We start from the raw sequence: 15,762 nt of genomic DNA, 5'->3' as shown, positions 1-15,762 counted from the left end.
GATTTGTTGAATTACCAGTTCTTTGCATGTGTGGTGTCCCATTTCTTGTGCTATGTCCAACGGTGTCTTATCTTGCTTGTTTCGTTGTGAAGGATCTGCACCAGCTCGTAAAAGTAGTTTCATTGCTTCTGCTCTGTCGTGCCGCGCGGAGAGATGAAGTGCTGTTTCACCATCGATTGTTGTCCTGTCGATACCGCCACTTGGCATATTCTGCACTAGAAAATCTACAATATGCAGGCTGCTACCCATCTCACGTAGAATGGCCAAATGTAACGCAGTTTCGCCAACATCCTGAAATAGATATTACTTTTTTGAAATTTATTTTTTATTAAATCAACATAATCATAAGAGAGAACATTTATTTTAATTAGCTTCTTGGATACAATTCTGTAAAGATCGCTACAATGCTTTACCGATGTTGGCAACGGTGCAGCCAAATCCACATTTTCAGCATAAACTTGTAGAAGTTGCTGCAGATCGCGGTTATTAACGGCATGCTCCAAATCAGAAAGTAGATCACGCTCATCCGCACATGTGTTCATCACGTATCTCTTGTCCACATACTTGGCGCGTATGAACTCATATCTTTCTTCCCTAAATAGCAAGAGAATAAACATAAAAATATGTCAAGCGAAAAGAAAATATGAGAATATTTGAATAAATATCGAGTATACAAAATATGAGAATCTATCGTTAAAAAATCCCAAGTTCACTCACATCGTCGACGTCGGCGACGGCTTGAGATTGTGACGCAACGTCGCCTCCATCACTTCGTTGAACGCCTGATTGGTCATGTGTCGCGCGAGCAACAGCTGAGCGGTGCCGACGTTGTCCAACGTTAGGGATTGTATCCGCGATATGTGTACACCCAAGTCCCGGTGGATGCCGCTGCACTCTATGCAGACTATTATGCCGAAGTTCGTCGACAGCCACGTGGCGTCTGAAAAGGAGTCACAATCGTCATTTTACAACAAAACATGAGAACTGGAGCGCGAACAAAGTTGCCGCTTCGTTCGGCTTTGTCACGCAGAAATGTCTACGACAATGCTCGGCCAGCGAACCGACGGACATTTATGTCGCTCGACGACATAAACGGAATACTTTCGGAAACCTTATCTAAAATCTATATTAATTTAATTTAACGAAGACATCGCATTGTTTTGGTTCATTGTAGGTAATCGCTATTTAACAATTTCAAATAGCAAAAAATTTTTGTCATTTTCATAAGAATTTGATAGAAATTCTTTAATACGAATAAGCCGATTTTCTATCTCATAATGCGCTAATTGAACGGTGAAATCGTTTTAGCCTTTAGCGGCAAGTGTGACGGGCGGACTTGGCACGCATCGGAGAAAGCACACATCCGGCCACTAAATGATCCACGATATTCATATTACCGTTTTGCGAGGAGCAATCGCAGCACTGATCGTTTCCGGGTAACCGCATAACGCATCGTATAACAGCCTGTTGCAGCTCTACAAGGCTGGGATTGCCGCTGCCGGCCTCCGCCTTGCCGCTTGCGTCGAATGCTCGCAACAGGGCGCGTTCCTTACAATTCACTAGAACCGACATCCACGCGCGCTGATCCGCCTCGTCCTCCGCTTGAAAGTGATACGTCCTATTGTCTGAAATCGAAACAATGAACAGTACAGTATTACGTGGCGTCCGTTCATTATGAAGAAATGACAGGCGGCGCTTCTCAAGTGCCCGCTCGTATGTCAAGCGTAACACTTACAACTTATGAGATCGAAGCCTCGCTTGTCGTCCGGTACTAATTTAATCTGGCAGGTTAATAGGTTCACCCTGGTGGGTGGCTTGTTCTCGTCCGCGTGGCAGATATCGAGATAGCCTTCCGCCTGCACGGCGCATCTCCTCTTCTGCCAAACTCGCCTCATCTTGCCCTCGCTCTTCTTCAGCAGGTGGCCAGAACGGGTGACGCCGTGCTGTTTGTCGCCCTGCAGCTGGTGTAGCGAGTAACCCGCGTTCGCATTTGAATTCAGCTGCGAATTGCATAAGATTTATTGCTTAAGATTTGTATGATGCGTAATATAAAGTGCGATAATGGAATGATAACTCGAAAATTATATAAATAAGATAAAAATGAAAAATTTACAAGGCCCTCAAACGCAAGGCGACAAAGATAACTCTAAGGTAAAAATGTTAATAAATATCTAAAATTTAATTTTATATGTTAAGACAGCTAATACATTCAAATATATGTCATAAAAAAAAACTGCTGTAAATATCAAACGAAAGCGAAGAAGTAACAATGCCAATTGAAGACTATTAGTAGATCTATTCTTTCTATGATGAATTGATGTTGAAAAGAGACATAGATATTAATCGATATTACCTCTTTGTCACATCCGGAGCTTCTAAGAAGACTTCTAAGTTCCGTTAATCGTCTTCGTTCCTCGTCCTGTGTCTGCCTAATTTTTTGCAACTTCACACTAAGGTCGGCCACATATGAGCCGAAATGTTCAATAGTCTTTAAGCCATCCTGAAAATAACTAAAACCCCCCGAACATAAGCATTAAAAAATCAAATCGACCGCTTTGATTATTCTTTAGACCTCATTATGCCTCCACGTAGACAAAAATATCAACAAGATAAATATTTACTGTGATAACTTAAGATCAGTTTGATGTCGTAATGAATCCATGATGCGAATCAATCGCAAGATTACTTACTTTGTTTGCGCGTGATAATATTCGACTAGATGCTGCAACAACTCGATGCCCTTCTTCGTTTTGATCTCGTTCACTTTGATCAGATACTGTAAGCAAACACAGATAGCAATGATCGGCAGTTCTGCGTTCTCTATCCTGTATTTGTGTCTCGCTCAAATACACTTTTATCGAGCGTATCATAAAAGCAATCCACAAATAGAGTGTGCGGTAACCATCGCCACTCCTTTAATTTATGGATATCTTTTTAAGAAGTTTAACCAAGCTCCACCCTTTTTTACAATAGACACGTTTAAGTGAATAGTTAATTGGATTTACGATCCATTATTCCATAATAGTTTTATTATAATTTAGGTCGTCAAAAAATTTAATTAATGCGTAATACGAAATAACCCCAAATATTTTCGTTAAAAATAGCAGATAGAATATTGAATTTATAGAATATTGATTTTATATATATATATATATATATATATATATATATATATAATGTAGACATAAATTCAATATTCTATATAAATATATATATATATATATATATTTATAAAAGATAGACATAAATTCAATATTCTATCTGCTATTTTTAACGAAAATATTTGCGGTCATTTCGAATTACATTAATTAAATTTTTATACATATATATATATATATATATACACACACACACACAAAACATATATATAAATAAATAAAATTATATATATATATAATATTTATATATATATATATATATATATATATAATATTTATATATATATATTTATATATATATATAAATATTATATTAATATATATATAATGTTATTATATATATTTGATATATATATTTTTTTAATTTATATATATTTTATATATATATATATATATATATATATATATAAATTAATATATAAATATATATATATATATAAAATTTTATTTATTTATATATATGTATAATCATTTACATTATTTTTATTATACTGTTTCAATGATCTTCAAAATAAAATCTTCTTGTATATCGAATGCAAAACGTAAACTACGAAAAATGAAAAAGAGTAGGTGGGAATGTAAAATATAAATAAAATTCTCGAGTTAGATGATATACATTTTTCAGCTGACGCATAACGGTATCTAAACGACCAGATATCTTTCGATGCATCGACAGTATGCATCGATAGCATCCATATGTCTCTCGTTGATGTTACATGTTTATACTTCATGTTCAGGTCTACATTACCCACCTCGCACATTTGCAACTGAAATAACCGTCTCTCCTTCTCCATCTCGTCTGCAATTTCGGCGGGTGTGACTTCGGTACGAATAAGTCCGGCTTCCTTCGCGTGCTGTTTCTTCTCCTTTTCGATTTTCGCGTATTTGGCTTCGTAGTCCTTCCAGGCTTTCTCGAAGGGCCTCTTTAAGTCCCCCTTCACGCCTCTAAGATCACCCTTCAGCACCGAATCCAACGGAAACATCACGATGTTGTTGATGTTTTGCATCTAGAATTATAAGGTTGATAATTAACATTCCGCTTTTCACGAGTTAAGCAATATTCTATTCTCAACTAGATCTAAGTCACGTCAAAATTCGGAAGATTTTTTTGGAGGGGAAAATGAGGAAAATAGATCAAAGAATGTATCCGAGTGTTGTTGTACCGCAAAAAATCTACGGTGCAACAACGGCTAATAAAAATACTTCGGTATGGCGTACGGTGCCGCCTCCCTTCCCCCCCCCCCCGTTATCTATTATATGTAAACGTGAAAATATTAGCTTTCCTTATCTTCGCCGAGCAGCACGAGTTATTTTAGATTGACCGGAGCGCAATATTTTATCTATTTATCGGAATAACCGGTCTGACAGGATTCGAATGGAAAACGGCGATGAAAAATGCGAGGCTTCGGGATCTTCTCTTCGGGAGCAGGGATGCTCCACCGCCTGGCTCCATCCGAGCCGGTAAATGAAGTGAATCACCGTCGATTCGCGTCAGCACTTTGCTTAGCCCGTCGCCTCGCTCGCCCTGAATAGAAACGCGACTTCCTCTCGGAGCCTCCTCCATCGAGGAGCGATCCCTCGACCGCTTCGTGATTCTCGGCTCTCGTGGAAAAGCGCCGCATAATGGGCCTGCGAAAGCAATGTGCAACCGGCGAAGTAAAGACGGGGCTCTTCCCCGCGAGGAAATCGAGAATGGAAGCGGCAAACTCCAGACCCTTTGTTAAACAAAGTCACTTGGAATATAATAGCGGGATTTAATTTAATTAATTTTGATTTGAATAGCTAATTTTTCATCGAATAGAATTATCTAATTATTCTTCTTAGCAGAGATTTATATATCATCAGAAATAATCATGAGGAAATAATAATCGTTAAGTTTCATATAAATTTAATTACATAATTAAATTGCTGTAAATTAATGTTGTCTGTTAATAGAAATATTAATTTTTTTTGTTCTGAAAATGGAAGAATAATATGCGGCGTATCATTTTATGATTCGTAAAGTATCGAAAGCTTTTTATTATTGACTAGTTTACTTACTAGTGCTAGTAGTTTTATGCACGTTATATAAACAAACATCAAACATCAAATAAACATTAGGAGAATTCACGTGGAATAATATGAGATACTGTGTGAACCTGATCGTATCAGTTTTCCCTCAGGTAAATTGGCGCTTTAATAACCAGAACTATTTTTGTGTAATTTATATGAAACTACGAAATGTGTGACAATAGAGTCACAACTCTCGATATGTTTCCTATAAAACTAGCTTCACGCACAAAATATTTTGATATATGATAATTTTTATAAAAAAAAATACTTGACACAAGAAAATAGTCAGAGTCTGTAAATTCCATTTCTTTCTTTCTCCGATATAAAATTTCTCGGATGATTCAAGTTTCATTTCCCCGTGCATTACTTCTCCAAGGAATAGCAAGCTTTTAACACTAGAGATAACGATAAATTCATTATATCCCCCTTTCCTCCCGAGATAATCTCGAACCACGAGCGATAAGAAAAGGTTATTGTCGATCTCAATTACGGTTAATCGATCGCATATGCTAATTCTCAGATTCCAATTCGATCCGAGGAGGTTCCCGGTTCGAGCGTCGGATAATAATGCTTCCGAATCTCGCCGGGCGCGACTTAAATTGAATCCAATATCGGATACGCAGATACATTTTAACCGATTGCACATGTGATGTGATTGTAAGCGATCGAGCGTAATGGCTCGGTGCGATAAGAAAACAAAAGTCGCGCTTTAAATGCCGGAATTTAGTATTTGCGATCCGCGATACCGTCGGCAGCCGCGCTGAAACCGCGACGATCGCGGCGAACGTTACAAAGGCTGCCGATAAATATAAATATATAAATTCGTTCATGCGTGATAGGATAATCTAGGAGAACCCCCGGAACTCGCTCTCGTGCCTTATAACGTCCGTGCACGCTTCAGTAAACGTAATTATCCGACCGGCGTGAGACGTCCCGATTTGTGCCGCGCGGGCTAATCGCATAGCGCATAGCTTTTTAGCATAGCTTAGGAAATCGTCGGCAACACGCGGCAGAACCAGTTTGAATCCACTAAATCCGCTAAATCCACGCCCGGACGATTGCAACCTCCTGCCTCTCTTTTGGTTCGATTTATTGGCATTTGGACATATTGGAAACCGGGGAGAAACGCTTCGCGAAACGTTTCATTTGCACTTCTCTCCTGACATCAATAACAATTTCTCGTCATTTCCTCGTCATTTTCTCGAATAATAAAACCACCACAATGCGACAGTTATAATTGATATTGCATGTGGATCAAAATTGTCGTTTATCAGATGTACTTTCTTAAATCGATGTATCGTGAAAATCGATGATGAACATAGCGGCAATTGCAAATATAATAAACAAATTTAAAAATAAAAACATTCTGAATTTGAATATGAATTTTATTTCACAAGTACGGAGACTTTTTTCAAGAAATAACAACTTAAAAATATGGAAAAAATATGGAAATTTAAAAACCACATCATACAAATATGATTATTGTAATAATTTTTATAATGAAATGTTACTTTCACCAACTATCAGACAAATGTAAGAATAGAATCGGAGTTTGTATTAAAAGTAAAATATTCATTGATATTCAATGAATCTTTGTGTTATCTTAGGCAGCTAATATAATAGACAAGGTAAATTTTCATTGAATCGGTTTAAGAAAATAACCGAAAGCGAAAAATATTATGCTGCTTTGTAACATGGTATTATTACTCATTATTATTTCTTTATGTGAAATTTCGCTACTTTCGTTTCCAGCATGCATATCGCTTGACTCTACGAAGACATCCCGTTAACACGAACTCCTCATGTAATACAGTCGTTAAATTGCTTAATTTGCCGGAGTAACGGACAACTTCAGGCAGAGTCCGAGGAAAAGGAAGATGAAAGAAGTCGTCTCTACAGCAGAAAATTACGAGCGAGCGCGGAAAGTTTTTCTCGTACAATCGTCTACGTATAGTAATGCACGTGCAGTTAGATGTCAGAAAAGTGAAAATATACGAGTGTGAAGATTCTCAGCATCTGTTACAAAGTGACGACATAATGGATCGAGTAATGTAAGTAAAAAAAATATATATTTTTTATAGAGCGTTGGTTTTATTTTACTACTAGAAAAGAGCGAGTCGGGAAATTGAATATATTATATTCGACAAAAGAAAAGACGCGTCAAAGTGTTCATCTTCTTGTGTATGATACATGCATGTAATGATAGTAATAGAGATAGTAATTTGCAGAACGCGAGATGGTTTCTGCATAATTTGTTTCGCAGTGTTACTTACGCGACTATTACGCAATCTCAATGTAAATCACACATTGCAAGATAGACGTTCAAATTCTTCTAAAAATTTTAAACAATCTTATTTTAAATATTTTCAAATAATCCAATCAAAGATTCAAATTGCTTCAAATATTATTTCGAAATCTCTTATATAATATTTGAAACGATTCGAGATTCTTGTATCCGTGCAATCAAAGTGATTCCGATCAGCAGCCTATCACTAATTACAAGATGCTAATTAAAAGAATTTAGCGAGATAAAATTTCGAATGTTTTCGTTTTAGCTGAAAGTTAAGGTTGAGTGTTGAACGGAGATCAAGCCTGGGAGAGTCGAGAGTCCATCTTCGTACAAATTTACATTCATCTCGTATTCATTATTCATCACGTGACCCAGATATCTCATATGCGTTATGCTATTCAATAGCATCGGTTCAAAGGTGTAATTCAGCAATGCGATGGAAAATTGTCTCGGTGGAACTTGTTTCGTGGAGCGAGTGCCATATGTCTCACCTGAGAAAACATGGTCCATGATGATGATCGGTCGTTAATCGCGAAAGTAGACTCTCGCGCGATCGACAATCTCCGCGGCCCGCGGGCGCGAAATTTTATTTCGTCGCGCACACCGGCACACGCTTTTCATATTGATCGCTTTTGGTTTAGAAATTTTATTTTTACACGTACGCTAGCGTACATACGGGAAGAACGTACTACGCCAGGCGGCGCAGGTCGTTGCCATCGATGACGATGGACCGTGAAGAGATTTTTCCAATAACGCGTGCACGGCGCATCGAGGACGCGTTTTACGGTCGCTGTTTTAATATCCGCGTCGATGAATGATTGTAAAAGTTGAGATACAACGAGTGAAAATGCTTGCAAAATAGCGCGTACGCTTGCGATTTCAGGGAAATTCGTCTTCGCATATCGCGGAGTCACTTGAAAGTCTTTCCACGTTTTTTTTTTTTTTTTTTTCCATTACACCAACAATACGATCATTCTTCGATCGATCGTTCTTCCTCTAAGCGAAATCTTATTCTAATTAATTATATCCGGAATATATTCACCGTCACGTAAAATACACATTAAATTAAAAAAACGACAAGAGATATTCCATGCATTGCGACGAGATATCAGAAATGAAAGTATGAAATATCCCGTGATTTGCATATAATGCGTTGACACAAAAATTTTGCTTGTAGAACACGTACCAGGGTTTTCATCAGGGCACTCAGTTCCTTCGTGACCACTGCAAATTTGAGAAATGCCGCGCCTATGTCCGGTTCCTGTTCCTTCAAAGCAGCATCGCCGAGTCTCTCTAATGCTCTTCCTAAGTACACCTCATTGTCCACATGAGCTGCAAAAGAGAAATGCATACGGTTAATTAGAAATAACATATATATCGTTGAAACATCGTGAACAATTTCTTCTTTTAATAATTATTAAAAAAATATAATTTAATAAAATATATTCATTTGTATTTAAAAAAAAAAAAAATTCAATTTCAAAAACGTCAGCATTTATCTTGCAGCAAAATACTGATTATACGAATATATAGATAATATATAGATAGGTAATATATAGATAAATACGCATCTATCTTATTCGCGCAAAAAAAAAAAAAACGGAAAATTCTGTGCGAACCTGAAAAATCATAATCGTTCTCCCGTATTCCTACGAGACAGGTCTCCTCCTTTTAACTCGTAACTATATCGCATTATTTATTGAAGCACGCAGCGCTATTCTCCGCTCGAAATCGCTCGTAAATTTTCTGCGCGAGCATCACGCGAATATTAATTCAGGGACAAACATTCGTGCGAGCGGCTACCATTAAGCTCCGCCAGGCTGTTAAACTATTAAATGCCCGCAATCGCAGTTAATTCCTTGGCCAGCTCGCATTTTTCTCGCAGCAGTCGCGCAAAGTCCCGCGTTTACAGAGGGGGGAGGGGAGGGAGGGGGGAGGGGGGGCTGGATCTCCGCGAATGCGAGTGAGACGGAGAAGACGGAAGAAGAGGAGGAGGGAGAAAAAGGAAAAAGGCGAGTAATTTAATCCTTTCCTACCGTAAGACATTACATACTGCGCGGTTTCTCGCATTCCCCTGGTTTGTACGGCTCGAATCACGAAGCACAGCCTTGGCAAGGCTGCAAACGTGGAAACGTATTTCCTACGATAAACGCCGCACTCTCTCGTTTTGCGCACCGCAAGAGGTCGAGGCGGTGCTCCTCTTTCCTCCCTATTTCCTCCTCTCTTCCGCTTCCCGAATCTCCCAGCCGCAATCTCGGTGCGGGGAAACCCGCCTAGCCTGCTTTCCAATATATATATATATATATATATATATATATATATATATATATATATATATATATACATTCCAATATAATCCCTCTCTCTCTCTTCCTTCCTGCCTCTTTCTCGCCGGCTTTCTTGCCTGCTACTCTTCTTGCCATTCCTTCCAGCTTCCTGCAAAGTTTCTCGACCGATATCGGCTTTCGTAAGTATGTAAGTACACGACCATGAGCGTGGAATCCCGCCCGACTGCAAGGCGAAGTGAAAATAAAAAAACGTTTCGCGTCCGGCTTGAAAGAGAATGGCTTCCCCCTTTTCAGCGGGAATATCGTTCACTTTTATCAGAGCTTCGTGCACTCACTGCAATTTTAACACTCTACAGGTTCGTAATAAATTTCTCACTTTTATTTTCATAAATTAAACTGAAATAACGGTCTTTTGATCAATGAATGCAAAATATAAAAAAATGATTCGTATTTGTAAAAAAGTATTATAGAGTTTCCTCAACTATCAACAATTTTGCATGTTCCGACGAGACGTCTTCTGCAGTATTCGCAAATAGGAATGTTATCGCTTGTTATCGGCGATAACATTCTGTTTCCAAAGTCATCAAAATCCTTTGTCCCGTTTCATGTCTCGATGCTTCAATTTCCCTTCTAACTTGTTTCAAAACTTTCTTCCATTCAGCATCCGACGTGCTCTTTCTCCATTGGAGGAGACTGCAATCTGATTGACTCTGAGCAACGTCGAAAGGCGTTTATCGCTCGACCGAAGGGAGCCGCGTCCTTCCTCCCGGGAGAAATTTCATTAGTTTCGAGGGAAACTTCTCAACAGGGTGCACCAAAGGGGACGAGGGGAGAGGGGGGAAATAAAAGGTATTGTCTCTGTGTCGCGAAGTGATGTTCAATTCACCCGCGGCTACGAGTATAATCGTGTGGTCCATCCAGTCGAGTGGGTAAACTCGACGAACTCGCTCGCGCCTGGCTGATGAAACTTTCAATTTCGTTACATGGTAAAAAGGTACATCCTTTTCATCGAGAAACACGAAAGCGCGCCATGTAATCGCGCCTGTTTTAAATTCCCGCCGTGAAAACGTCGCTACGACGAGGAAGCACCGAGATGGAGGTGCCGCGGCTCGTTTATTTTAAACGGGCGAATAAAACGGCCAGTCCCCCGGACAAAGGAGGAAAACTAAGAGCTCTTATTCGCGGGCCAAACGCGATAGTAATACCGCGCCATTACCGGCTCCATAAATCAAACTTCCGATTGCGCATTCCGACGTTACTCCCCCATGCCGAATAAACGACCTCCCTCGCGAGAGTACGTTCGCCTCTCGTGTGCGTTCCTCTTTTCCTCGGAACGCACGAGACAAGTGTCCTATTCGAGTGAATTTATCAGAAGGGAATAAACTCCCGCGCTCTCCACGGCGATATCCACGGCGGCGTCCGTTAACGTCCACGGCGGTATCCCTTCATTCTTGTCTCTCCGCGAGAGAGATTTATCGGCCTCGCGCCCCATTGCTCCTCCGCTTCATCGTCGTCTCTCCGCTCGTCGCCGGTGAAATTACGCGGGAGCCCTCGGAAACCACGCGGGGAGATCCCGGCGGCCTAGTAACTTTTCACGGGAGCTTTTCACGGCGCCGGCGCCGCTAATGCATTGCCCCCCTGAATATTTCAAACGCGCGTGACATCGCGCGAGCACGGGATATTACCGCGGTGTTGCACCTGGAATTGCATTTTTCACGAGCGCGCGCGAGCCGGCGAGGCCCCCCGGGAGAGAGGAACGAGCGTAAAATCGAGCGCGTCGCAACTTCCACATTCATTCGCCAAGAATAATTCCACGTCGAGGGAAAAATAATATCGAGTCGGTAACGCCTGCGTTTCTCCAATCGCACGGTTCACAATCCGATCGATCATCCCTCACGTAAATTTTTTTTACACGCACGTTTTTTCACCGCACCGTGAATTTTTGTTTTACAAAAGTCGTTCCCGCGGAACGGCTGAATTCCAACGTGTCCGCTGCGTCTGTTGCGTTCGTCTGTTGCGAAGCCGCTTCCGCTCGAAAGTTTCCGAGAACATCGGGGCACACGAGTGCACCCGCGGGCCCATTGTCTCCCGGGGACAACACGCGCGTCACGGCATGCGATTCGCGCCCGGGGCGTACTCGGAGCGATACATCCTGTCTATCGTCAGGTAGCCTGTCCGGAGACAGGAGAGAGAAACGGCGAGAGAGTAGGATGGGTAACAGGTGAATGGGAAAAAGAACTGTGGGCGAGAGAGGCGAGATCGGACATGCTCGGAACGGCATCGGGAGAAAACTGGTCCATTGTGGCCCGACGCGGAAATAATGCTGACCGGTCCGATACGCATGGAGTCGCGATTTCCAGGGGTCGATTGACGAGTGAAAAATGGCCCGAGAGATTGCCCGGACTCGTAAAAAAAAAAATACAACGCACACCATGGACAATCGGACGCGTTTAATACGTGTTTCGATCACAACGCGTGCCAACAATTCAATATCCTGAGATTATTATTCTTGGAAAGCGGTGTCAGCGATGTTTTTGATGTGTCGTTTAATCCTACAAAAATATTGCTAGGTAATTTGATTCCTCTGCCAGATGGAATTTTTTTTACTTCCGTCGGACACTGTTATTTATTTTTTGAATTATCACATCAGATTTCTTGTCAATATTATTGACGTTTATATATAAGCTCAGAATAATATATAAAATTTTATATTCGTAATTTATTAATAAAAAAGAAATATTAAGATAACGAGATGATGCTCGTTAAATGAGCGAAACTTAAATAATAATCGTACTGTAACAATAATTAGAAACAAATAATAATCATGTTTTCACTTTAAAGAATATTTTAGAAATGAAACTTTATATCACATTAAATGTACACAAAAAAGTCTATAAAAAAATAAATATGAATTTTATTCATTGTTGCATCTGTTCATTTTTTTCACATTGATTACAAGTTAAAATCCCGAAGTATCGCATTGTTGTTATGCGACTGTTATTTTGCAACTTATTTTTAGAAAATCTTAATAGCGATCTCAGTAAAGATAAGCAACATGATATGAGATAGATAAGATGGCAATTAGCGTAGAGCAGATTTCCCGTGATTACTAGCTAATGAAGCATACAACGAAGACGAGAGTCTTCGTGACGTGAGCGATGAAGAGGTTGCGGTAAGGAAAGTTACGCTAAGTACAAAGATAAACGAGCAAAATCAGTAAAGCAAATGGCAGGTGAACTACAAACCTGATGAGATAACAAAATATTTTGAACAAACTGTTTAGTTTAGGATTAAATCATTTCATTAAATTTTATCCAATCCATTAAATTTTATGAAACTTTTTTAAAATAAAATAATAAATTAAAATTAGATATTGTTAAATATTTTCCAAGCTTTATTAGATAGAAAATAAATTTTAAATCTTTGTTTATCGATAAAGACATTCGAAGATATCTTGGCAAATAAACTGCTTTCTATTTTTTTCGTCAAAATTTTATAAAAGATTTTACGGACGCACAACAAACTACGAGAATTATGAAGATTGAATATTTAACTTGAAATTATTTGTATATATGTCACTGTTCTCAATTAGTAATATGAAATCATGTCGTAACAATATATTATGCTATTGATTGTACGAAGACGCTAATCATATTATTAATCAATCAGTTCCTAAATAACAATCGATCATATCGAATAAACAGGCATGATAATTATCGTTTATTAAAATAAAATATCTTGATAAAATATTATATAAGCATGTTACACACCCATGTCTCATTTAGAGTACGACAGAAATAAAAGCTTTCTCTCTCTTTCTCTCATAAAAAAAAAAAAAAAAACAGTTTTGTAATGTCAGGCTCCCACGAGACATCTTCCCATTACGCGATATAATTACAGCCCGTCCGCTACTCCTGACAATTACACCAGTATCTTACCACGTGGTTTGTGAAGTATTCAGCGACGTTTCGCGACCCGAGGAAACAATTTCGCGACTGCTACCTGCTCGTCGCGTCACAAAAGTTTCCGTAACTCCAAAAGTTCAATCCAATTTCAGAAGGAACCCTTCTGATATCAGAAAGAACATTTCTGCCCGATTTCTTGTCTCGCGTCGATCTTTGCGAAAACGGGGGGGCGAAACGAACTCTTGAACGAGCGATCTCCGCTGCAATCTCCGGACGGAGAGACAATTCGTTGTAAAAATACAACGTAAATTCGCGACCTAGAACCTTTTAAAATTTTATTTCACGAAGAGAGATTCGACGCGCTTCGAGAGCTCGCCTCGAGAAACCAGAAACCAGATGTAATGGAAGAACGGCTTTGCCGTGGAAAGCGAAGGAGCGGCCTGAACACGCAACTTTCGCGGAATAACGCGAGCGTTATCGACCCGACGAGGAAAGGAAACGCCGCTTTAATCTCTCATTAGTCTCGCGGCTAACGCGAGAACGCGGCCCGGCACGCGCTGCTGTTTTATTCCCGCTTGAAACACACCCAGGTCTCGGCAATATCTCGCTGTTCCATCGCCATCGTCTTCTTCTCTCAGCGTTGAGCCACATTTTTCATTTTTCGGATTTTAATTAATACTAACTTTCGATTTGCGAGATTGAATAATGACGATTAGATGCGATTATCAGATACGCGATTAAACGCGACGACTTTGGTCATAAATATTATTTATATCAGATACCTGGTGGGTCTGATTTCAATAAAACTATGCAATTTAAAACACGCGACACTACTATATTGCTTATTGCTATTCTTGTAGGTGAGACAGACTAGTGAGGTAGAGGACAGGATTATACAATCTACGGATAAGCCTTTCATAATTATGAACTTTAAAAATAAATACGTATATCGAACAGGTGCGCAAGAAAACTAACGCATAAATGATATAATATGTCGAGTTCGATAATAAAGTCACATAACTTCGACGTACGTTGGCAGCATGAGTTACATCACTTTGTAAAGCTTTTACACGCTCCAATATCTATTTGCCCCGACAAGCAGAAACGTATCGTAAAAACATTTACACGAAGGAAGTGACGCAATTTTTAACATCGTTACGATGAAAATATCGACGTTGCGAATTTGTTTCCAAGTTTTTATCAGAAAAGAGAAATACGTGTACTGTAAAGCACTCTGACGATTTTGTACGTTCAACACACATCGTACGTGAATGAATAAATAACGCAGTCTGATAACTACATTCTTACATTTCTTCGCGAGCGTTACAGCGCGATATATCGACACGTTGACAACGTTGACGGCGTTATCGATCGTCCGCTCGTTTATAGACCGCGGGTGCGAACAATATAACTACAGTCGTAAAGATGCCGATTGCAGACTCCAGAACGCAAGACATTCGATATATGAACCCCCCCCCCCCCCCCCCCAGCAGACTCTCGCAGGATGGCCTGGTCGAGGAAACAAAGGGGGCGCCGGAGAAATCGATCTGTCTGCCCGATGGAGAAGTGGCGGAAAGCCCGACCCGAGTATAAAAGTCAGCGTACAGCTCAGGGTTTCTCCTCAGTCCGAGTCTATAGACCTTTAGGGATGTTGAACCCGAACGACGCGACTCGCTTCATTCGAGTGCAATAAAAATCCGGGGAAAAGGGATGTAGGACCAACGCCCGTAAAATTATAACACGTAATATTATGTTGATTGTAGGACGAGCCGGAAGAACGTATATAAAAACGTATATATAAATAAAAACCGATTGTTTTAAGATATATACGTTCCCCATTTTCCATGATCAATCAAAGTTCTCTATATTTCTTTGTTTTTTTTTTGTTTTTTTTTTATTTAACTAAACTAGATTCGGTTAAATGTCAATATGTTTATATATATTTTAATTAAATGACAATATTTATAAAAAATACATAAAAATATATAAATATGTTAATTTGCGTTAATATAATGCATTCTTATAACAAAATGTTTTTTCAGATTCTGATATTTGTCAAAATTATATTT

At 39.4% G+C, this 15,762-nt stretch overlaps 1 protein-coding gene across 3 annotated transcripts in view; it reads right to left on the bottom strand.

Annotated features, from left to right (window-relative positions):
• The window catches only part of Asap (ArfGAP domain of ASAP), a 49,250-nt gene that overhangs the window by 8,217 nt on the left and 25,271 nt on the right, over positions 1-15,762 (bottom strand). For all 3 annotated transcript variants that reach the window (XM_089077045.1, XM_011640705.3, XM_011640706.3), the window contains 9 exons: positions 8,687-8,832; positions 3,911-4,165; positions 2,691-2,776; positions 2,354-2,510; positions 1,736-2,000; positions 1,398-1,625; positions 718-940; positions 414-594; positions 16-291 (listed from right to left, as the gene is read on the bottom strand). In XM_089077045.1, coding sequence (XP_088933171.1) covers positions 16-291; positions 414-594; positions 718-940; positions 1,398-1,625; positions 1,736-2,000; positions 2,354-2,510; positions 2,691-2,776; positions 3,911-4,165; positions 8,687-8,832 — 1,817 coding nt within the window. The remainder of the gene's footprint in view (positions 1-15; positions 292-413; positions 595-717; positions 941-1,397; positions 1,626-1,735; positions 2,001-2,353; positions 2,511-2,690; positions 2,777-3,910; positions 4,166-8,686; positions 8,833-15,762) is intronic.

The sequence above is a fragment of the Pogonomyrmex barbatus genome, unplaced genomic scaffold (assembly GCF_055798465.1).
Source record: "Pogonomyrmex barbatus isolate J1 unplaced genomic scaffold, ASM5579846v1 scaffold2, whole genome shotgun sequence".
Classification (NCBI taxonomy): domain Eukaryota; kingdom Metazoa; phylum Arthropoda; class Insecta; order Hymenoptera; family Formicidae; genus Pogonomyrmex; species Pogonomyrmex barbatus.
The sequence above is the reverse complement of the archived record's forward strand: the minus strand, read 5'-3'. Positions and strand labels throughout refer to the sequence as shown.